This window comes from Drosophila virilis, chromosome 2 (assembly GCF_030788295.1).
Source record: "Drosophila virilis strain 15010-1051.87 chromosome 2, Dvir_AGI_RSII-ME, whole genome shotgun sequence".
NCBI classification, from domain to species: Eukaryota; Metazoa; Arthropoda; class Insecta; order Diptera; family Drosophilidae; genus Drosophila; species Drosophila virilis.
In genome coordinates, this window is record NC_091544.1 from 31,184,445 (window position 1) to 31,209,406 (window position 24,962).

General features: G+C 40.2%; 3 protein-coding genes and 1 long non-coding RNA gene across 6 annotated transcripts; 2 read left to right on the forward strand and 2 right to left on the reverse strand.

Moving 5' to 3' along the window:
* The first annotated feature begins 427 nt into the window (after positions 1-427).
* Positions 428-6,348, forward strand: Ask1 (apoptotic signal-regulating kinase 1). Of its 2 annotated transcripts, none has more exons than XM_015170680.3 (11): positions 428-564; positions 652-846; positions 1,584-1,753; positions 1,827-1,920; positions 2,174-2,974; positions 3,042-3,380; positions 3,443-4,245; positions 4,308-4,457; positions 4,525-5,412; positions 5,479-5,751; positions 5,818-6,348. In XM_015170680.3, the coding sequence occupies exons 1-11, from the start codon at positions 445-447 to the stop codon at positions 6,020-6,022; spliced, it is 4,038 nt and encodes a 1,345-aa protein (XP_015026166.1). In that variant the 5' UTR covers positions 428-444; the 3' UTR covers positions 6,023-6,348. The 2 variants fall into 2 exon arrangements, with proteins under 2 accessions (XP_015026166.1, XP_002056521.1); XM_002056485.4 differs by having other exon boundaries at positions 4,528-5,412.
* LOC138910876 (uncharacterized) lies at positions 463-1,899 on the reverse strand. The gene is made up of 2 exons (XR_011416024.1): positions 1,780-1,899; positions 463-596 (listed from the first exon to the last, which is right to left on the reverse strand). It is a non-coding gene; the product is annotated as an uncharacterized lncRNA (long non-coding RNA).
* A 3,656-nt stretch (positions 6,349-10,004) lies between the features above and the next one.
* On the reverse strand, positions 10,005-11,870 carry ninaE (neither inactivation nor afterpotential E). Its single transcript, XM_015170329.3, has 7 exons — positions 11,820-11,870; positions 11,675-11,758; positions 11,541-11,610; positions 10,984-11,474; positions 10,776-10,923; positions 10,443-10,720; positions 10,005-10,385 (listed from the first exon to the last, which is right to left on the reverse strand). The coding sequence occupies exons 2-7, from the start codon at positions 11,680-11,682 to the stop codon at positions 10,259-10,261; spliced, it is 1,122 nt and encodes a 373-aa protein (XP_015025815.1). The 5' UTR covers positions 11,683-11,758; positions 11,820-11,870; the 3' UTR covers positions 10,005-10,258.
* Positions 11,871-15,056: 3,186 nt separating this feature from the next.
* Positions 15,057-23,774, forward strand: LOC6632505 (serine/threonine-protein phosphatase 2A regulatory subunit B'' subunit alpha). 2 transcript variants are annotated; one of them, XM_002056487.4, is made up of 9 exons: positions 15,057-15,225; positions 16,564-18,315; positions 18,397-18,527; positions 21,349-21,443; positions 21,906-22,139; positions 22,209-22,479; positions 22,536-22,985; positions 23,058-23,216; positions 23,298-23,774. In XM_002056487.4, the coding sequence occupies exons 2-9, from the start codon at positions 16,929-16,931 to the stop codon at positions 23,361-23,363; spliced, it is 2,793 nt and encodes a 930-aa protein (XP_002056523.1). In that variant the 5' UTR covers positions 15,057-15,225; positions 16,564-16,928; the 3' UTR covers positions 23,364-23,774. The 2 variants fall into 2 exon arrangements, with proteins under 2 accessions (XP_002056523.1, XP_032289573.1); XM_032433682.2 differs by having other exon boundaries at positions 15,075-15,102.
* Positions 23,775-24,962: the final 1,188 nt, after the last annotated feature.

The following is a 24,962-nucleotide window of genomic DNA, read 5'->3' on the forward strand; positions in this document are numbered from 1 at the left end:
TAATTTATTTATATGGTTTTCAGTTTACATTCACTAACCGCCCAAATAGCACTGTTAAGTAGCTCTGTTGTTAACATAATGGTATTTTTCTGCGTTCACATAAATTATAAGTATTTGCACGATCGCCAAATCTGGTCACACTGGTGCCCATTTTACAGCGGCGTCAACATCTACTCTGCGCACATTTCAACAAAATTCCGTATTTATTGCTAGTTGTACGTTATAAAACATTTAGCACAGTGCAATTACAACAAGTGTGTGGTAATGAGGCTGTTTACGATTTGCACAAACGCGCACAACAAACCAAACGCATGTTAGCAACTATATACGAATTGCGTTTTCCGTCCCCCCTCCCACACTCACACACACACACACAAACACACACACCCAGGCGTTGTGCGCCAGGAATAGCCCAACAGGCCATCAACAGCGACAGCGACAGCTATGGATGTTGTTTGTGTAATTGATACTGTTGTGGGCGATCATCTGGAGGATCGTCTCTGCGCCTTAGAGGAGATCAAGCAGGCAGTGCAATCAGCAGGAGCCAATTTTCAGCGTGTACAGGTGCGTTGGCGGTTAAAACGAAAAAAAGAAAACTACAAAAAAAGAAAATCATTATACAATAATATATTGAAAATATTTGATTTGCAGTTCGAGCGCTTGGATTATGGCGAGACGAATGTGCAGGAAACCTTCTATAATGCCGATGTTGCCGTCATAGATTTAAGCATATTAACACAACAGCGTCCGCTATCCTATCATTATGGGGTGCGCGAAAGTTTCGGCATGAAGGAGAACATCTTAATCTACAACGATTTGGAGTCCAAACAGACGCTCAGCTTAAGGGTATGTATAATGAAAATATGTGCTGGCAAACAGGTGTACGAACAGCTTGATTAGCAAAGATGTTGCCAAATGCAGAGCAACAATAAAACACACAGCATAATCGACGTGTTCTGCAGATAAGATAAATTACCAAGCAAGAAGCATTTGCTTAAAGTTTTTAAAACAGCGACCAGCAGCAGACGCAGCAGCCACTCAAGTTGTTGTTGTTGTTGTTAGTTTTTTTTTTTTTTTTTGTTGTGCTTCCGTTCTGTGAACAAAAAAAGGTGTTATTTTTGTTTTGGCCACCGCAGCACGAAAAGCTAATACAATAAAACATAACAACAACAAATGCACGGACGCCAACGCAAAACACAAAACAACACGCACGCCGTCGCGGGCACACACAAACACAACCACACACACACACACACACACATAAATATAAACATGTACGCTATAAACAAACGCAGCGGCTGCATGCACTTACATCGGCCGCCAAAAAAACATGTCTGGCTCACATATTGTTTAACATACTGTAGCATCCATAAAAACGTATTATGTTATATATAGAGCGCCGACTCGCTATCGAATCTATTTATATACTCGCTAGAGTTTAGTCAAGCATCTACCATAATATGTTCAGCGGGCTCCAAATTTCTGTCTACGGCACATACACTTAACTCTGCCGATCATAAAAACAAGACTACAGTGCCGTCCGTTGTGTATGTCTCTAATGCCTTATATGTCTTGTATTACAGCTCTCTTGTGCCAACTACTTGTTTCTCAGCTATAAACGTAATGCTGAGACCAACTCCTGCCATTTAACACATCAGGCCAGCAACAAGGAGCCACCCGCAGATGGACGCGTGCCCACCACATTACAGTCACGTCTCAAGCGGAAATTGCAAGATGTTGAAATACAATCAAAGTTCGTATTTGTGACACATTACTTACTATTGAAATTGCATTAATATTTACTTGATCCCAATTGCCAACCATAGGGCACATATGCGCGAGAAATTTCTCAGTGATATGCGAGCGGCGCGAGACGCTTACGCGCCCAGCGATGATAAGTTAAAAAGCATTCTACATGGGGTAAGATTAATGCAAATATTTATATGTACATGTATGTACACATATATTTGATTACTAATGCAAGGCTTGATTACATAAAACGATGATTAATTTGCAAGTTTCAAGAAATTGGCATTTGTAAAGGCGCAGTACTGATTAAATTTAAATTGAAATTACTTCAATCTTTTTTGCAGTTTATATTTTATGATTAATTTTTCAGTCTATCAACTTTTCTATATATCCATGCTAATTAATGAATGTTCCCGCATTTCAGATGCGAAAACGCCTGGACGATCCACACGTGCTGTCCGGCGAGGTATTGCACAGTTTTATGTGCTCACTGCGGGATGTGCAGGATTATGATGCGATGGTACGTCTAGTGAATGACCTTAAGAACATACCAAACACACGCAAATATGTAGAAACGGACAATATGAGTTTTTTGTATGCGTTCGCGTTGAATCGACGCAATCGGCCGGGGGATCGCGAGAAAGCACTAGAATCATCACTCAAAGCACTCGAAAAAATGGAGAATCCATTTCCGGATATGTTGTGCCTATGCGGACGCATCTACAAGGACATGTTTGTGGAGTCGGACTGTACAGATACAAAGAGCCTGGAGAATGCCATCAAATGGTATCGCCAAAGTTTTGAGGTGCAGCCAAATGAATATGCGGGCATCAATTTGGCCACCCTGCTGGTAATCGAAGGCAAGGAGTTCAGCAATACCGTCGAGCTACAACATATTGGCATGACCCTTAACAATCTCATTGGCAAAAAGGGCAGCTTGTCAACGCTCAGTGGCTACTGGGATGTGGCGACATTCTTCGAGATCTCCGTGCTGGCCGAAGACTATGCCAAGGCCATACAGGCAGCCGAGTGCATGTTCAAGCTGAAGCCGCCCATTTGGTCGCTTAAGTCAACCATTGGCAATATATCGCTGATACATCGTTTTCGGCGCAAACCCGAGGATCGGCAGCTGCCCATCGAGGAGCAGGCTTTTCAATTCTGGATGGACTTCTTTCTGATGGCCATTAATGTCAAAGAGATTAATAGCATACGCTTTCCCATTTTGGTAGGTATTGTATTTGTAATCGGTCAAGTAATTGAATATATAATCTCTGGCTTCAATTTTCTTGCAGATACTCGAACCCAACAAAATTTATATGCCCAGCTATGTGACTATAAACATGGATGCCGATGAGAAGTCTATACAGATTGTAAACATTTGTCTGGCGCACTCGAAGAATGCTTGCAAAAAGCTGCACGATTTTCTGTTTGTTGCTTCAAAGATTAAATCAGTTAGCCTATACAAACGGGACGATCTCTGTGCGTATCTATATGTGCATCACAATTCGGACGATTTTCAAATATACTTTCCATCCACCGAGTGCCGGCAAAGCTTTTACGATCGCATCTTGGAAATGACTGCCGATCAGGAGGTGTTTGTCAATCTGGAGACTGATGAGGCGCAAATCGAGGTGGGTCTAACTTGAGCTAATCAAACTGTATCCAATCCCTCTAATTCATCAAAAATTTGCAGTATGAATACGATTATAATGATCAGAATCGCAAGATTACGCTCGGCAAGGGCACCTATGGCACTGTGTACGCGGCGCGTGATAAGCAAACGCAGGTGCGTATTGCCATCAAGGAGGTGCCGGAGAAGAATTCACAGGATGTGCAGCCACTGCACGAGGAGATCAAATTGCATTCGCAGCTGCGCCATCGCAATATTGTACAGTATTTGGGTTCACGTTCCGAGGATGGCTTCTTCAAGATCTTCATGGAGCAGGTGCCCGGTGGTTCGCTATCCGATTTGCTAAAGACCAAATGGGGTCCGCTCAAGGATAACGAGTCCACCATGGCCTTCTACTCCAAGCAGATACTGCAGGGTCTCAAATACCTACACGAACAGGACATTGTCCATCGCGACATCAAGGGTGACAATGTGTTGGTCAACACGTACAGTGGTGTCGTCAAGATCTCCGATTTTGGCACCTCAAAGCGCCTGGCGCGTATAAATCCCATGACTGACACATTTGCGGGCACACTGCAATACATGGCGCCAGAGGTCATTGATCAGGGCGTGCGCGGTTATGGACCGCCTGCGGATATTTGGTCTTTTGGGTGCACAAATGTTGAAATGGCCACCGGAAGTCCGCCGTTCAGTGAACTAGGCAATCCACAGGCAGCCATGTTTAAGGTGGGCTTCTACAAGAAGCATCCCAACATACCGGAGGAAATGTCTACGAATGCCAAGAATTTTATTTTACGCTGCTTTGCCATAAGCGTGCAGGACAGACCCTCTGCCTTGCAGCTGCTCGATGATCCTTTTCTGACAGAGTAAGTGTGTCAAGAGTTGCAGTTTATTCGCAGTTCTCATTTATTTTTGCTTTCTATTACAGCAAGCCACGCAAGCTGCGGCCTGCCTTGCCGATTAACACATCGGAGTTTGGACGCAGCATCTCCGTGCCCGCTGATCGCTTGGTGCACAAAACGACGCCGCCTCTGACCTATAATACCACATCGAATACACCCACGACTCCGGAACTTGAGTAAGTCCCAGCTTTATGCTTCTAGGTTTATATAACTAATTTATGTTTATTATGTTTTCACTTCAAGCAGCGTCTCACTTGGCACATCGTCGGTAGACATTAATGAGCTGAGCAGCACACAGAATTTCATTATTGAACGTCGGAACTCGTCTGGCTTTCTGCTATCGCCGGAGATTGAACCCCAGACGCCGTCCCTGCGTACCAGCATTAGCGATACAAGCGAAACGGATGGATTCTATCGTCTGAAAAAGGATTCGCAGCGGCGTACAACGCTCTCCAAAGTGCTAGCACTGGACGAGTCCAAGATCTGTGAGATTTGGGAGAAGAAGATCAATTCAGATCAAAATTCTATAGCCATACGCAAGAGCGATCTGGAGCTGCTTATCCGCGGCCTGCGCGACTACATTATGAACGAGAATGAAAAGCATTTGGAGGCGACAATCAATGAACTGAAGCAGAAACTGGATAACGACGCCATCGCATTGGATCATTTGCATCTGGCGTTATACTCATTTCAGGATGCGGTTGTCTGTGCGCTGCGGCTGCACTGTATCAAGCCGCATTGGATGTTTGCGCTGGACAATCTGGTGAAGCGCGCTGTTCAGGCGGCTGTCACCATATTCTCACCCGAATTGGGCGCAAATTTGGCGGATAAGGATTTGTCGGGCAATGATGATGAAAGCGTGCATAATGCTGGTCCACACGCAACGACTGACAGTCAGGAGAAGCAGCCACACGCATTGGATAAGCTGCTGCCCGGCAGCAGCAGCGGCGGTGATCAAGTAGATGGCGTGGGCAGCTCGGTGGAGTGTGTGCGCATTCTACGTGATATACGCGACAATCAGAAGCAGCTGCAGTTACAGATTATGGAACAAAACCGGCAGAATCTGCGCGCGCTGCACAACATCAGCCAGGAGCTCGCCCATATCTATATGGGCGGTCGCAAGCGCTTGAGGTAAGTCGCAATTGGGTAGAGAGAATATATTAGAATATATTTCATCTATTTGGTCTTTTCTTACAGGCGCACCTTTAACGGATTTAACAAGAAGTGCCATAGAATGAGTCCAAGCGGCGCGGGAAACGTTGCCGCACGGTCAGCCCAAAACGCCAATGCCCGCCGCCAGCTAACCAAGCACAATTTTGGTCTGCACGAGATAGACGAGCAATTGGAGCAGTGGCTAGCGCAGCATGACATTGATGAGTTCTCAAAGTCGCTCATACTGAATGAAGGTTTCACATTTGAGGATTTCATCTATAACATGGAGAAGCTAGATCTGATGCGTTTAGGCTTACGGTAAATTATACAGCAATTAACCCCTTTACATTAAATACTTAAATAATTGAATTGACTCTGTTTCAGCGTGGGCATCGAGGTGCGCTTGTGGAAACTCATTATACAGGAACGTGCCTGCACTTCGGTGTGCGTGGACAGTCCATCGGGTACATACCACGAGCCTGTTAACAATAATACCATCACAACCAATGCAACGGATGCAGATATTATAAGCCTGGCCAAGGGAAAGATTAGAAAAAGCGAAAGTGAATACGCTTCATGCAGCGAATGACTAAGCCGCCCCAGAAACCAAGTGGATTTAGAATAGAAATTAAATCGAGAGAGGAGATCAAGGGATCGATTGTTGTTGTTTTTAACTGATTCTTTTTTTTTTTATTGTAAATGTTGTATTTTTTTCATGCCACTACTAACAGTTGCACAAACCTAGGATTAAGCTTAAAGTTTTTCAAACGCCTTAAAAATGAATTTTCATATACACCTAATTGTATATAGGCAACTGTGTGCCTTTTATCTACTATGCATGTTTATTTATAAAATGAAATTTAAGTGCCTTTAAATTAAAGCAAAAAACAAACTAAACTACATTGTGAAAAAGAATTGCATACGTTTTGAAAAGTTCGATGCTAAAAAAATCTTTTTATTGCCAGCACTTCCTTCGATTCGGACATAATAGCATTTTCAGAAACATGGTTAAACTCAACCATATCTGATTTTGAGATATTACCGAATAACTTTATTTTGTTTAGAAATGATCGGCCGACTCGAGGTGGTGGGGTGTTAATTGCCGTTAAAGCCACTCTCCAGTCTGAACTATTCTGTTTTAGTACGCCTACTGACGCTGAGATTGTCTCAGTTAAGGTGTCTTTTCCTACACGGAATATCTATGTAACATGCTCTTATGTCCCACCTTCTTCTGATATTCAAGTTTATATGAATCATATTACTTGTATTAAAGAAGTTTCTTCACACGTGCGGGATAATGACCTATTATTGGTGTTGGGTGATTTTAATTTGCCGAACATCTCTTGGTCATTATTCACTGCTGAAAATTATCTAGTGCCCTCAGCACAGCACGATTTTTTAGACTGCATGCTTGATCTTTCGTTGTTTCAAATCAATTCAATTTCTAATCATATGAATAGAACACTTGACCTTGTATTTGTTAACGACTACCTTATTTCTAATGTGTCTAGGTCACCTCCTTTATCTCTTCCTGAGGATGTCTATCATCCAACTTTAGAGATTGCAATGCTAAATTGTAATCCTTCCATTTCGTGCTCATCAGCCAATAAGCCCCGCTATTGCTTTCGCAAAGGAAATTATTCCTTGCTGAATCAGCTTATTTATTCAACCGATTGGTCTTTCTTATATGACTCAGTTGATATGAATACAGCTATTAATTCTTTTTATATCACCCTAAACTCCCTCTTAGATGTGTGTATTCCTAAGTCAATTCCTTCGACTACTTTTTCAAAACCACCCTGGTTTACTCCCAGATTATCACATCTAAAAAATGTAAAATCCAAATATTTTAAAAAGTTTAAAAAGTCTGGTTCGTGTACAGACTTGGCTAAATATTCCATAGCCAAGTCGAACTTTTTTCTTCTTAATTCTCAATGCTATGAGAATTATCTAATTCGTTGTAAAAGGCAATTCGCCCGAAATCCGAGACAGTTTTATAATTTTGTAAACTTGAAGCGTAAGTCTTCAACTTTGCCATCTTCTTTTTTTCTTGGGATGGATAAAGCTAGCAATGACATTGATTCTGCTAACCTCTTTGCTAATTTTTTCCAATCAACTTACTCTTCAGTCTGTCCTAATACTAATTCTTACCCTTATACTATTTCCTCCGCTAGTTCTATACCTCCCCCCATTATTTCACACTCCTCTCTCCTATTAGCTATAAACTCTCTAAAATCTTCTTACTCTCCTGGGCCGGACAATATTCCTAGTTGTCTACTCAAGGAGTGCAGTTCTTCCCTTTTCTATCCATTGCTAAAGCTTTTTAATCTATCCCTTGAAACTTCTGTCTTTCCATCTCTTTGGAAAGAATCTTATATCATTCCTCTTCACAAGAAAGGTGGGAAGTCTGATATACAAAATTACAGGGGCATTGCAAAACTGTCTGCTATTCCTAAATTATTTGAAAAAATAATCACTTCGAATTTGCAGCATTTCTGCAAATCAGTTGTTTCCCCTGTTCAACATGGATTCGTAAAGAATCGGTCAACTACGACCAATCTGCTTGAGTTTACTTCCTTGGTAAATGATGCTTTCCTTTCGAAAATGCAAACTGATGTCATTTACACTGACTTCAGTAAGGCGTTTGACTCTGTGCACCATGACATCTTACTTTTTAAACTTGACCGAATAGGTTTCCCTCTGTCCCTTTTACTTTGGATTAATTCTTATTTAAAAGGTAGGACCCAAAGAGTAATACTGAGGTTGACTACCTCTAAAAGGGTTCACGTTACTTCTGGTGTTCCTCAAGGTAGTCATCTTGGACCTTTACTCTTTACACTTTTTATAAATGATCTTCCTTCTGTTATATCACATGCCCGTGTACTCATGTATGCGGACGATGTCAAACTTTTTCTATCATACACTAACCCCCTACATCATTCTCGTCTACAAGACGATTTGAACGCTATGCAACTTTGGTGTTCGGCCAATCAATTGCATCTAAATTGTTCAAAGTGTATGTTTATGACTTTTAATCGTACTACACCTTATCTTGTTAGTTATACAATCGACAATATCCCTTTGCAACGTATACTAACAGTTAAGGATCTTGGCGTTATTTTTGATTCTAAACTCTGTTTCAATCTTCATATAGATACCATTGTTAATGAGGCAAAAGGTGTACTTGGATTCATTAAACGATGGTCTAAAGAGTTTAACGATCCTTTTATAACAAAACTTCTGTACATCTCTCTTGTTCGCCCTATCCTTGAATACTGCTCTTGCATCTGGTCTCCACAGTATATCAACAGCCAGGATCGTATTGAATCTGTTCAGAAGCAATTTCTGCTTTTTGCCTTACGAGGTTTAAATTGGGACCCTAATCTTCGGTTGCCGTCCTACTCCAGCAGACTGCTTCTTCTCAACCTTCCGTCGTTAATCAACCGTAGGACAATTCTCGGTGTTGTCCTTCTACATAAGTTGATTATTGGCGACATTGATTCTCCTTTTCTGCTAGGGCGTCTTCAATTCTCTGTTCCGGCTAGACCAACCAGAAATTATCGCCCCTTATTACTATCTACGTGCACAACTGATTACGCTATGCACAATTCTTTTCGCGTGCTATGTAAAAATTATAATAGTTTGCATCACGTTTTCTCTACCGAACTGTCTCTACCCCTAATAAAATCGTTGCTTTCAGGATACCTTCGGGAAGTCGCTGACCATTCCCAGCTATGAGCAGGGGCATAGCTAGCCGGACAGGCTGAAAAATTTTCCCCCACCGTGTCGGTGATTTCCCAATAATTTTCTCTTTGTCCTATCCACTTAACACTCTTTATCTAACTTACATTGCTTTACTTTATTAACAATTTTCTTACTTTCTTTTTTCCTATTTATTGTATTTTCTTTATTAATTTAGCAAATTAAGATTATTTTTAATTTCACTTGAGATCACTTTTTTCCTACTTACAACCTTCTGCTTAGATGTAGGCTCTAATAGCGTCACTGACAAAATTAGCTGTGAAAAGGGGCACAGCTGGCCGGACTGGCAAATAAAACACCTCCATCGGTCGGTGATGCTATTTAGAAAATTGTATCCTTTAACTAGGCTATTAGAATATACTTATATTGTACAACCTTTTGAATAATGAGGAAGACACTCGTTTTGTCGACCATTAATAAATAAATAAATAAATAAATAAATAATGAAATGAGCTAACTAAATGATCGTTTTTGTTTGTGTGGAAGGGCCATAACATGCGGCTGAGATGTTAATGTGAAGCTGTTGGTTTACATTATAGCAGTAATTATGTAAACACTTCACACAATTGTTTGTAACAGCGTTTTATTTATACACTAACCAAATTGAGTTTACACTTTAGAAAAAGAGTCAACAAATGTTGCAGATTATGCTTATTTTTGAATGTGTGTAATTGTTTTATTTGCAGTATGTAAAGTTAGTTGAATCAGTTGCAATTGTACTTTTCAGCATAAATGTTATTGAAAATCTATAGGTTCCGGGCTCAAACGTGTTTCCATTTAAGGTTAATTTTGGAAAACAATTATGTAACTTTTCTAGTTCGTTTGCCTTTATTTTTTTTTAATAGATTTTTTAGTCTTTATTGACATTGCAGAAGCTTGAAATTGACATATGTTAGTTAACATAGTTATGTTATGTAACAAATTGATATTATTGTTATTCGAAAGCGTTTCGTTCTGTTGCTGCAGTTGTTCTTGCTGTTGTTGTTTTGTTGGTTTTGATGTTCTATTTGTTGCTGTTGCTGTTGTAAAACGTTGTTGTTGTTATTGTTGTTGCTGTAGTCTCTTATGCCTTGGACTCAGCCTCGCTAGCCGTCGCTGTGGACTGAGCATCGCTGGACTTGCCATCATCCACCTTGCCAAAGACACAGCATGGGCACTTCTCCTTCAGAGCCAAGCGGTACTTGGGATGACTAACAAATCGGGTGTTAGATGCACAGATTAGATTTAGATTTGGGTTATTTATTTACCTGATGCCGTATACAATTGGATTGTAGCAGGCAGCCGACTTGGCGAAGCAGGCGCCCCAAATGGTGTTCAATGGTGTAAGGCCCTCGAATTTGAACAGGCCCATGCAGTTGATGACCAGATATGGTGTCCACGCCATGAACCACAGCGAGATGGTAACCAGCGCGACTTTGGCCAGTTTGCCCTCAGCGCTCTTCTCGGCATCCTCGGACGAGCGCAGCGACTTGACATTCATCTTCTTGGCCTGCTCACGCATGGCTTTCTCGTGGGCAGAGACGGCCTGTGGGAGAAGTGTGTGAAATGGACAGATTTTCTCTCTTCGCTGGCCAACTTACAGCAATGATGAACCAGTAGGAGTAGCAGATCAAGAACAGCGGGATATAGTAGACAAAGATGGAGTAGAAGATCAAATATGAGCGTGGATTCCAATCGCGTTCCAAGTAGTCAATACCGCACGATGTCAGATTACCCTCCGGCACATATCTAATCAAAGCGTATATAATTTATATATATTTAGAGATTTTTACCAGCTATTTGACTTACCTGCTCCAGCCGAAGACGGGCGCCAGGCACCAAATGCTCGACATGAACCATATATAGGCGATCTTGCCCAATGCCAGTGGAATTGTCATTGGACGGCCGGCCATGCCCTTGACAATCACTTGATAGCGATCCAGCGATATCATGCACATGGACCAAATGGAGCTGCAGCCAAAGGCCGAGCCCAGGCCGGCATAAATGTCGCACATCATCGGACCCAGCACCCAGGTCTCAAAGTACAGATTAATGCCCATCATGGGCGTATTGGTAATCATGATGCCGAAATCGGATATTGCCAAATTGATGACCAATAGATTAGCAGGCGTACGCAACGATTTTGTTGTTGCAAATATATAAATCACCACGCCATTTCCGCACCAAGAAATCATGCCAATTATGATCATGTAGGCGGTTAGAATTTTCGCCCAAATGGGATCCATAGCGGGAAACTGATTCCAATATGGGCTAATTAAGTGCGCCATATCGGGTGTGACCTGTGAAAATGGATTAACTACGATTTAACCGACCTCTCCCTCTCCATTCATCTCTCTCTCTCTCACCTTGTCCACGACCGATCCATTGGACAGGGCGGCAAAGTGTGGACCCAGCTGTGTGGCAACTGCTGCGAAGCTGCGCAACAAATGTTTTACACGAAATTGTATTATCCATAAAGATTGCTTTGTCCCAGGCTTACCTCTCCATTTTGAATTTTAAATATCCGCTTTTGCACTATATCCCGGCTTTAGCTTTCACTAGCTTCTGCGACTTACATAAAAAGCTGCAAATTAATATTTATTTTTTTTTTTTGTAATAATTTTTAAATCTCTAACACTTTTTACAAATCTTTCCCTGAATGTTTTTCACTGGAGCGGACTATTCGCGGCGATTGGTTTTTTGAAACCTGCGTCTGTGCCTGGCTGGGACGCCGCTTTTATAGTTTATTTTCCTAAACAAACCAAATTCAATTAGTTCTTGCACTCAAAGGCCTAAAAATAAAGGCGTTAACAGCTTTTGGCTTATAAAACAAACCAAAAGAAATATTTCACAAAATATAAAATATAATAATGCCAACGATGACGCGACAACTGGCTAGCCCAATGTCAATAGTTATGGTTCTTGTTAAAGGTACTTCAAAGGTTTCCAAGCTCGAGATGTGCCCGGCTGGCAACGGGCCAACACTTGAGTTGACATTGTGCCACACGCAAATCAAAATAAACTAAGTGGGCGTGGAAAGTCAGCGATTTAATGTGTCAATGCAATGTGCAAATATGAAGAGCATAAACAAATCAATAAATGCACCGCACAAACCAAAGAAACTGTAAACTACATGCAAATGCCAGCAGATCGCAAGCACATTGACTTAACGTGGCGTATGCGTAATCTCTGCATGATTTTTTCACACATTGCGCATACGCACTGTGGCGAGGCTTTCATTTTTATGTTAGCTACAAAATTGATTGAAAATTGACTAAAAATTTAACGAAACTGAAGAAAAAAACACGTTCATTATTCGAATATATTATTTTTAAAAAAAGAAAAGTGGCATTTTATTATTTTATTATACGTTAAAAGCTAATAATAAATAAATAAATAGTACTTATTTATTAATTAATTTATTAATGCATACTATAAATAGTTACTAAGAAATCATTGTTACAATAATAATAATAATATTAATAACAAAATTAATAATAATAATAATAATAATAATAATAATAATGATAATACTGTTAATTATAATAATAATATTGATAATGTAATGGAATTAATAACAATAATAATAATAATAATAATAATAATAATAATAATAATAATAATAATAATAATAATAGTAATTATAATACATTTTATTATTTATTGGCGTCTTCTAACGATAACTAGCAAAAATATGTTCTGCACCAACTTAAAATTGAAAAACAATTAAAACGAATTGCTGTAAAATTTCGTTGATTTCTACAGTTTATGAATATATTGCTATTATTTTATTAATATTATAATTAGTGTTATTATTATCATCATCATTATTATATTATTATATACTTATTATTTTTCTAAATAATAATATTAATTTTGTATGTATAGGCAATCTAAGATGATCAATAATTTGGGATTATTATAAGCAGCATTACTTATTTCTTTTCCATTTATACTTATATATAAATATAGGGTCGATATATTAATATTCATTCTGTACACAAAATATTTTTTTCTTTTTAAAATTTGATGACAATTATGAATCACAAGTGCTGCTACAGACTTTAATCTGTCATTAATGCTATTTATATTCCTAGATCAAATCTTTAGCATTAAACGTAAGCTGTTTTTTCAGGCTGTGTGCCGTCAATAGATCTATTCGCACTTCAATTGTGACGCTCGTGTTGTATTGTTTACGTGTTGTCTCACATGTCAGAGAGCGTCTAAACAAAATGAGTGTGTGCGGGTGTGTGTGCGGGTGTGTGTTCGGGTGTGTGTGGCCCGCTAGGGGGTGTGGGCGTTGGGTTTTGTCAAATCTTCTATGGTGGCATCAAGCGCTTTGTTTGTTTTATGCGCACAGAAAAGCTCAACACGAACGCATCAATTGGGTCACAGCTAATCCGATGCGAGGGATGCTGCGGGAGCGGGCAGCGGGATGGTGGCACCCTTATATGGCAGCGGAACGCTAAATAACTGTCAATTTACGAGACAATCAGCATGTGTAAAGGTTGAGATCTTTTGGTTAAAATCAATTACCACAAAGCAGAGTGCGAGGCGGGCGAATAAGAAGAAACAGCAACGGGCAATAAAGATAGGAATGAGCAGCAGATCAAACAGAACGCAAACCGGAAGCTGCGCTTCGCTGATGCTGCTGATTATCATCATGCTCATTATGAGCATTTCGAACGTCATCACAGTAGCTACAACACTTGTTTGCGGTTAATCCGCCTGTCGCCTAGGGCTTTGCATGTGTGTGTGTGTGCATTGTGTGTGTGTGTGTGCGTATGTAGAAATTTTGAAAAACAAACGTGTAAATAATAAAAAGATGCCTCATCAGACAATTTTATATGACAGAGCAGAGCGCAGAATATCGAACATCATTTTGAGTTGCTTTAAACAAACAAAACTGCGCCCACCTGCAAAATTCATATAAACACACAAGGTATATAAACGAAACAGCGAGAAATTCCAAAAAAAAAATCAATTTAAAAAGGCAAAAAAAAAACAACCCAACAAAAAACCGACTGCAACAAACATCATGACACAAAAAGTCACAACAGAAATAAGTTATTTAGCATTAGCAAAGGCGAAATGAATGTTTCAGGTTTTATTCTTCTTCGACAAAATATGAAGTGGACACCGAATATGCGAACACTGTTCCATGTATACACTACACAAATTATAACCTAATAAGTTGAATTGATATAAGTGCAATTTTAAATTGAAATAATTTTATTTGTAGTTGGCCCTCTGTGCCCTTGACTTAATTTACTGAATACACAATTTTCCAACTCTTCTTGGCTGCAAGCTGTATGACGTATGATATATACCCCATGCTGCTAGCATAGCGTATAAATAACAAACACCTTTGCTTTGATTTGTGCTGTTTGCTTTTGTTGTTGTTGTTGCTATTTTTTATTTCCTTTTTGTTCGACAGCGTGTTGTGTGTGGGTACGGCAAGTGTTCTGCGTCTGCGTCTGCGTCTACGTCTGCGTCTGAGTGTGCGTGCTGTGTGGGGGTAAGTGAGAGAACAGCGAGAGAAAGAGAGCGAGTCTGGCTGTGATGGCTGCTGCTGCTGCTCAAAGAACGCCAAAGTAAATGGCGACGTTGGAGCTCTCATTTGCAATTGAGCGAACGAACAAGAGCGTATTAATGTGTGTGTGTGCGTGTGTGTGTGTGTGTGTGTGTGTGGGAGCGCCCTAATCGTCTGTTCTCAGTGTCATTAGCTGCTGCTGCAACAGCTGAGATCACTTCCACTTCACACTACGCTCGCCAACAGCGATGGCGACGTTAGCAGAGGCTGCAACGCAGACTGCGACAGCGACTGCGACTGATGTTATTTTCAGCCGCGAGCAGAGCGGCCAAAGATTTACAGTAACAACACGAAGCTAATCAGCAGCGTTTGGCGGTTCGCGTGCAGTGCGCTCGGTAAAAATTTTCTTGTGCTGAACACGGCAATATACTGTTAATTTTAGCGCACCGGTCAAAGATTCCAAACGAATATCACAAATACGGTTTTCCACCAACTTTGCCAGATGCATGCCGATATGTGTAAATACAGTAACATGTGTTTAGGTATGCGCGTGCGTGTGCGCGTGCGTGTGCGTGTGTATTGTTATTGTTTGGCTCAACTTTGATCGCTGTTAACTTGTTTTTCATTGGTGGCCAAAATGAAATGTCAAATTGCAAATTTCGCTTAACCTTTCGTTTGGTTTATTAATTAATGACGAAATTCAAGCAACGCGGCGCGCGTCATCGTGACTGTCGTCAGCGCACGCCTTTGGGGCATAAATGCAATTAAATCATTAATAAAGCCAGACAAACATCCAAATATACTCGATAGCGCCGACTCCATGCACACACACACACACACACACACACTCACACAGACTTAAGCACGTATGTTAAGTGCAGTAGAAAAGTGTGTGGCAAGCAGCACGGAAGCAGCAGCAACAGCGCCGGCAGCAGCAGCGACGGCGGCAGCGGCAACTACTTCGATATTTATTTTCGAATAAATAGTACAAAGTTGAAGAAGCAGCAGCAGCAGCCGCCGCCGCCGCTGAACGTAAAAACAAGGCAAAAATGCCGCCAACGGGCAAAGGGGCAGCCTCTCGATTTTTTCTTACGCGTGCACAGTGAACTGCAACTCATTTGCATTGCTCCAATTGGCCGGGCTGAGCATTTGTTAAATTAATTGCTGCAACAACAAAACAAAATATTTCGCACGCAAGTGTGAAAATTTATTTATTAGTTAGTTCCAACGATATGTTAAGTGAATTATGCACCCTTCACTATTGAAACTGCCCCAAAATAAATAAACAAATAAATGCCAAAATAAACAAAGTTAAGGCAGTCTGCATATGTACACTATAATACCTGCAAATAGGCGAAAACATAAAAGAAAAACATTGAAAATAATTTATGACCAAAAAATTAACCTTGACTTTTAACTGTTTTACAATAAACGTACATACAAAATAAAAAAATCTTTTTTTTTTAAGTTTATTATAATATTTAAAAGTATATATTGGAAAGTTTTGACTATTCCCAAATATTTTATTAATTTAAAAAAAAATAAAACTTTTCTCTTTAATTGAATAAATCTCATAAAATAATAAACAATTATTTACGCGTTCTATAAGAGCTTTTCCTTGTACATTTAAAATTGTACTCCAACCACTGTGCACAGTGTGCGCGTTTTACGTATTGAGATGATGCTCCGATCCCGATGCTAATGCCGCCGTTATATATATATATATATATAATTGTTTGTGTGTGTGTGTTTCCGAGTGTGTGTGTGTGCGACTGCGTCTACGTTGCGGGCTGTGTATTTCGGCGGCGTCTGAAATTAACGAAATAGGAAATTTTGGTATTTCTTTATATAAATAGATTTCGCCATACGGAGAAAAGTTAAAACGAGGAAAATGTGAAAAGTGAATGAAACGCACGAGAAATCTGTTAAAATCAAACAGAATTACATAGCCCACTGAGTTCTGAAATGTGGAACTGAATAAAATATTAAGAAAAAAAAAAAAAATAAAAAAACCGAATTCGGAAATTCGCTGCAAAAACGTCAGAGCTAAATCAAACAATAACGCACAGTTTTTGTTCGAGTGTAAAGAGAACACACAGACCAAATCGAAAATGTGAATATTTTTTGAAAATAAAAATTGTGCGTGAAAAAAAAACGAAAAAAAAGAAAATACAGAGAGGAGGAAAACTAGGAAAATACGTTAACGAATTTAGGGGAAAAAATGCAGGCGTCTTCAACGACAACAACAACAACAACAACCAAGGCGAAAAAGCTGAGCAGTAGCGGCGGCGCCAGCGGCAGCAGCGCTGTGGCTATGACAACAGCCAGCAAAACGACAACAACAACAACAACCACACGAAAACCGGCAACTGCTGCCGCTGCAGCTGCAGCTGCAGCTGCAACTGCGAGCCCCAAATCCCCCTCACGGATCGGCAGCGATGCGCACGCCGAGATCGAGGAGCTATCCAATAAGATTAGCGAGCATGCCGATGCCATCTATCACACGTGGAAGAGTCGGGGCATGCCGCCCGCCCAGCTGTTCGAGATGTACACAAATGCGGCGGCCACCGGCGATTTTGCGGATGTTGCTGTTGCGGCGGCAACGGCGACGGCAGCGGCGGATCTGAGCAATGCTGAGGGCTTGCAGAAGATGGTCACCAGCTTTGTGAACAAAGACAAAGAACAGAGGGGCAAAAGTGGCAATAAAAAGTCGGAAGTGGGCATGGCCGTGCAGTCAAACGGCAATGGCAAGCTGAAAAAAGCGACAGCGGGCGCAACAACAACAACAATAGCAGCAGCAGCAGCAACAACTGGCAAGGCGGCCAAATTAAGTCAAGTGGAGCCGGCGGCGCAGCAGGCGCTGCAATCGCCCAAAAAAGTGGCAGCTGTGGCAGCCAAAACACAGCCCGATGTGAATCTCAATTATGACATCAATTTGCAGCTGGATGTAAACAATTTGTCGCAGCAACAGACGCAGCAATTGCTGCAAATCAGCGAGCTGCTCAAAAAGGAGGCAGCCGCAGCGGCGGCAACAGCTGCCAAAAAGCGGCAAAGCAGCAACAGCAACAACAGCAGCAGCAAAGCAGGCAGCAACAGTTTAAGCAACAGCAGCAGCAAGTTGACAGCAGCAGAGCAGCCCACAAAGAAACTTAGCAAAACAAGCAGCAACAACAGCAGCAGCAGCACCAGCAACAGCAGCAACATACGCCACGTGGATGTGTTAGATGCACCACGTGTGGGCGTGTCAGTGCTTGATTTGACAGCTAAAAGCGCCAGCGAGCCAGCAATTGGCGGTCGCAAGCTCCACAAGACCAAAGAGAACAACAGCAACAGCAGCGATCAGCAACAGAAGCCGGCAACGGCAGCAACAACCAAAGAAAAGCCAACAATAACGCGCAAATTGACTAACAGCAGCGGCAGCAACAATCGCAGCGGCAACACTGATAACAGCAAAGCCAGCAACATTGTGGCCAATGCATCAGCAGCAGCAGCAGCAGCAGGCGCTGACACGCCAGCAACATTGGCGGACACAACGATGCCAACGTTGAATAAAACCAAACCGACTAGCGGCAGCCGTGCAGCGCTCACCAATGGCCAGGATAAGAATTGTAATTATAACAAATTAATTTAATTACTTATTGATTTGCCGCCTAACATATATATATAAATATATATATACGCAAAAACAGTGGGCAGACCGATCCTGACACGTGGTTCTGTTGCCGAGCGTGTGCTGCTCTTTGAGAAGCGTCCGGATGTGCGCAACTCGTTTCTCGATATCAAACGGCCAGCGGATGCGCCGCCCAAGAGTCTGCTCAAGGTAAGAGCCCATCCCCCACAGAGAAAAATACACTCCAAAATAAAACTACATAAATTCGCTGTGCATGTGCGCGTGTGTGTACGTGTGCGTGTGTGTGTGTGTGTGACGGTGGTTATCTAACAGTTGCACATTGCGAATGAAAAAAAAATCACCACAGCCCCGCAACAATTGCAACAAATCGCTAGCCCAACCTCCCCTCCCCCTTCGCTCGCCACCTGCCCCCGCAATTAGAATATATCGTGTGGCTGTTATCGGGCCGCTTTAGCATCATTGATTGATTTAAGGTTACCCCAAGACGCCATCGCCATGTAGCTATCGCTTGCCAACGGAGATGAGACCAGAAATATATATATCTACATATATACAGAACATAGAAAACAATACAATTGGCCAATATCCCATTAGGGTTACTCAAGATAAGCTGCTTTAACTCCAAATGCTAGATTCTAGTCTAAAATCTGCGCGTTTTCGAAGCATATATTGTGATCTTTGAAAAAAGGAGTTTGGAACCAGCAACCTTCATATTTAGTTTTTTTTTATTGATGAGCCATATTTGTAGCCCACTCTCTTATTGGGAAAATATATTAACTGCTCCCAGTTTGGGATCAGAAGTCGCATCCTGACATAAATCGCCACACATAGTACTATAAAGAAGGCTGTGGGTCCATGCATGAAATGTCTATAGGTTTATTCTTATTACTTAATTATATTAAGCAAATTCCTTTTTTAAAAAAAAAGTAATTAATGCCCATGAAATTTCTGTCTATATTTAGTTTAAAGCTGAACTAATGATATATCAATATTTCTATAATTCCTGATTCGAAATTAAATAAATATAATATACCTTTATTTTTTATTGCACTCAAATATTGAGTACCCCTATTGGGCATGCATATATTCTCTCGTATACAAACAATCAAATTAAGCATTTACGATCAGCACGATCGTGCATAGGCGAAAAAAAAAAATTTACAAAATAAACTTAATGCTATATTCGGCACGTTGAATATTGTATACCCTTGCGAAAATCGATTGTTTCTAAAGATCTAAAAATCTTGATCAGACTTTGCAGAAGAGAATAATTATTTAATTATTTTCTTACGATTCTTCCAATGAAGCTATATTATATCTAGACTAGACTTGGCTTGACTAGGCTAGACTGGACTAAACTAGGCTGGACTTAACTAGACATGGCTTTATCAACTTGTCAAAGTTGTTTCTTTCTTTGCATTACACATAAAATACCCTATTTAAGGGCATAAGAATACAGCAGAATACAAGCACATGATTATTTAAGCAAACGCAAATCGCATGCACTTTTTTCACGACTATTGTTGCTGGGGTTTTGAAAAAAAGTATCCTCTGCCTTTTTTTTTTTTGTTGTTTTGCCCAATTATTTAATTACAACGTTTCTGACTTCATAGAATAACCCGTTTGCTATGGCATTTACTACGTTTTGTTGTGAAATTTGTCTGTATTTGTTTTTGTTGAGTTTTAAGTAAATAATTGCTATAAATAATTCACGCAAACTTTGTCTGCAGTTATTTGTGCTATTTGCTCTCGCAGCAGACGCAATTGAATTCTTTTGCCTCTTCGATTTATTTATTGAACAACTATGCGTATGCGTAATATTTTGCTTGGCTATTGAGCGTATCGGTGCGTATACGTAATGTGCGCACGATAGCTGTGTGTGTGTTCTCTTCTATCTTGCGTGTCGACTTCAGATTAATATTAATGCTGTCGCTGACAGCAGTTTTAAAATCATGCGTGCTTTATGCTCCTCAGTTGTGGCTTCTCATACGAAAATTATGGCCAAAAGCAGCTAATGCTGCTTATATGGTGCACAAAGGCACAGCACAAAAGCATCGAGCCACAACAAAAGCATGCGCACAGATATTAGACTAAAGAAAAAGTAAATTTCCAGTTGTAGGCAATCCCAGCTATTTATAACACAATACATTATTGGTTAATTTATTAAAATTTCTTCTTTGTTTTTTATGCTTTAGGCAAAAGTTCTAACGAGATATTGTGTTAATAAATTATTCAATTATATAAAATAAATATTAAGTATACGACCTGCAATCATATTCTCAGATTAATATTAATTTTTTTAATACAACAGAAATCCGAAATTCTGAATTGCACTCACAAATGTTTTTTTTTGCTTAGATAATAATTGTTTTATAATTATTTGCCGCTAACCTTTAACTTTGTCAGCTCCAATCGCGCCTAATTTAATTAAATTAAGCACTTTTTAAGTGCCCCCACGAAACACACACACACTGAGACAAAAGCCACCTATTTTAATTTCTATAGATTTCTTTTTGTAGATTATTTTTATTGGCGCCAATTAAGATATTGTAAATTTAGCTTCAATTTGCTGCTGAATTTAGCACAAAAACAACAAGAAATTCGTGTGAGTGTGAATTTAGCTGCTGCTCATTTTCCGATTTTCTCTGCGTTTAATGTAATTTCCACGAAAATAGTTAAGCATTTTTTCAAGTTATATTTAATGCTTAAGCAGAATTGCACAATTTGTTTATTTAAATAAATGAGTATATTTTATGATAAATTAAAAGGGCATACAGTTTTCTGGGGCGTGGCAGCTGGAAATATGTACGCGAGAAATGCGCGCAAATGTAAACAAAAACAAATTTTTTTAATTCCTTTGCAAAAACTGAGAAATTCTCAATTTATTTAGTGCAGAAAGTGCCCCAAATTTAATTGAGTACACAATGAACTTGAGATTTTGGGCAACTATAAAAAGTTACTATATCTACGTATATATTTATTGATATTTACACTTTATCTTTTGCTTCAGGTTAAGCTGCATGCAACGCCACCGCCGCCGCCCTCACAGGAACAAAATCTACTGCAAAAGGAAATACGCAGTTCAAAGAGCGTTTACATACCCAGGTGAGCAAAGTAAATGACAGCAATTTGCATACCCTGTACAAATTGCTAGAACTAAATAGGAGAAACCATCTGAGGATCCATGAAGTGGTATACCTTCGGGATTTGTCAAGCAGAAGGGGAGACATCGCCGACTACACAAAGTGTATTTAGCCATGTCCGTCGAGAACTATATACAGTAAACGTGCTATACACAGATAGAGAATACTTAGCTTTTTGGGTACTTATCATTCCCTTACATTCGCTTCAAAATAAAACAGGGTCATTTTAATGTTAGACTTTGCGCTTTGCTATATACACACATTTGTTTTGTCATATATAATCCATAAACATTTATTTAAGATTGGACTATAGTTAAGAAATGATTTCCTGTAGATAGTATGGGCATCTCCTAGTCGGATATACCCGGCAAAAGCCCCTTTGCCGTTTGATCTGTCAATCTAATATTATATTTACTTTTGACAGATTCTACTTTCCACATGGCAAGCCGCAGCCAACCATTGCCATGGAACGTGTCATACGCGGCATATTGTCCGCCTTCGATAGCTTTCCCAACAATCAGGTGACCAAGGATGAGCTGCCGCGTATCCTAAAGCTGTGCGGCCTGCCCTTCTACTGGCGCATGCCGGTCATGATCTTCTGCCAAGCAGGTGCCACAGGTCTGGTGGAACGTCAGCGTTTCGTCGAGTTCTGGAAGCAGTTAAGTTAATATGGAATCACTTGCCAAGATTTTCAATTAAATTTCATCTTTTCTCCAATTTCAAACAGAATGAATGTGTATTGCCATGAGGCGGCCTCGCGTTTTGTTTATATTTTATCGCGTGGCCAGCGCTTTCGTTCCTATATTGTGCCAGAGGATTTGGTGCCGATGGTGCAAGATGTGGTTGATACGCATCCAGGTCTGGCGTTCCTGAAGGAGGCCACCGAATTCCATTCCAGATACGTGCACACGGTCATCGCGCGCATCTTCTATTCGGTGAATCGCAGCTGGAGCGGCAAGATAACAATATCGGAGCTCAAGCGCTCCGATCTGCTGGAGGTGAGTCCACTCACATATTGTACACTAAGAAGTAAATAATAATCGAAGCATTTCAGATGATTAGCCTGCTGGAGGAGGAGGAGGATATCAATCAGATAATGGCCTTCTTTAGCTACGAGCACTTCTATGTGATCTATTGTAAGTTCTGGGAACTGGATAAGGATCACGATCTGCTCATTAATCAGGAGGATCTGGCCAAGCACAGCGACAATGCGCTCTCCACGCGCATTGTCGAACGGATCTTCTCCGGCTGTGTGACGCGCAGCGATAACAAAAAAAAGCCCGACGATGAACCAAAAATGTCCTACACGGACTTCGTCTGGTTCATACTCTCCGAGGAGGATAAGCGCACACCGACGGCCATTGAGTACTGGTTCCGCTGCATGGACATTGATGGCGATGGCGCCCTCTCCATGTACGAGCTCGAATATTTCTACGAGGAGCAACAGCAGCGCATGGAGGGCATTGGCATTGAGTGCCTGCCCTTCGAGGATTGCCTCTGTCAGGTGGGTTAGCCCTGAGTCCCCCTGATCCCTTACAGCTTTTATCATAATGCCGATTCCTGTTAACTCTCACAGATGCTGGACATGATAAAGCCTGCAAACCGTGATTCCATTACCTTGGGTGACTTGAAGCGATGCAAAATGACGCACGTGTTCTTCGATACCTTCTTTAATCTAGAGAAGTATCTAGATCACGAACAGCGCGATCCGTTCGCCGCACAGCGCGATGAATCCGTAAATATGTTCCACATCCAGTCATTTTCCCAACTATATTCCATATATATAAATATATATATTGTCTTCCTGCCTTTACAGACCTCCGATTGGGATCGATTTGCGGCACAGGAGTATGAGCTGCTTATATCTGAGGAGAATGATTGAAGCTCGTTATCAAAATTCGGGTCTAACTAATTATTTATATACATATTCTATACAGACTCACCCTCACTCACTCACACACACACACACACACCCCCACACACACACAGACACACACCAGCCCACACACGCAACCAAAATATATTTATTTACTTACAAATTTTTATACAAATTTTACACCACGTGAACAAAATTTACACAAAAAAAAAAAAATCCCAAAAAAAAAAGATCAAAACAAAACAAAAAACAATTATTTTAGTGCATATGTGCAATAAATCTTAATTATATTTATTAATGAGTTTCGAATATGCAAGTTGCATGAGTCAATTTTTATTGAGTAGTTAACCTTAGTCAATTTAATTTGTGCAAATTTTGTTTAGTTGAATATGATAAATAAAATTAATCATAAATTTGTTTAAATGCATTTTCATCTGAATTAATAATGAAATTATTGAGAAACGAATATCAATTTTAAATGCAAAGCTTTAAAAAAAAGTGTATATTTAAATAAATTATTTAAAATGCATCTCATATTAACTTATGTCTATATAAAATGCATGGTGATTAAATAGCCTTGTCGAAGTTTGGCTTACGGTTTGACAGATGTGAGCTCAACCGAAGTTTTAAGTGGTGTCCTATTTGCTTCACTTATTTTTAAAGCTCTACATAAGAACTTAATGAATATGTGTTTCAGCAATTTGGAAAATTCCATGCACAACAATGGTTAATTAGCGAAAAACGTTGGTATGAAACTTTTTTGGTGAACTATCGGATCGTCCTCAAACTTATTTTCAAAGATCATTGCTAAAGTTCATTAGACAGGTGTTTCACACGTTTCGAAAAATCCGCTCCTCCTTGGTGGAAATGGGAGGGTAGATGGCCTTTTGCCTTCAAATTCATTTGCATGGATCTACATACAAAATCATTTGAGACGTGTTTCACATATTTTGCAAAATCTAAGCTCCTTCGATGGAAAGTGCATTTTAAAGTAATTTTTCGAGAATTTTAAGCTGTGTCCGATTTGCATCAAATCTCTATATAAGAATATAATAAATAAGTGTTTCAGCGATTTGGAAATGACGGAAAACGTTTGTATGAGAGTAGTTTGTTTACTGTCCGCTCAGTTTCAAAATCATTTTCAAAGCTATTCGAGAACATTGATTTTATAACATAAGTGCCACGGGCAAGGCCAGGCTATACCCGCTAGTATTATATATAAGTCCGATGTTGATTTTCCATATGTGTGCATATTTAGGAAGCAAAGCGAAACTTATATGTGCCAACTTTGGTTAAAATATATTGAAAAACAATAAGATCGCCATACAAGACTACTTTTTGACAGTTCGTTCCTATGTCAGCTGGATGAGATAGTCATCCGATCGGGCCTGTTGCGCGCCCATCTCCAGCAAACTGACCGACATGGCCATACTTTATTTTAAATTTCTGTAATTGACGAATTTATACATGCGGAGAGACAGTTGATACTAACCGATTGTATACTTACTTTTTCGGATCGGAGATGTCTTCTATGCATTAAACATTTCATCATAAAATTATAAATCCCTCTACAAGGGTTTTATTTATAAATAGTCCCCCTCAAGC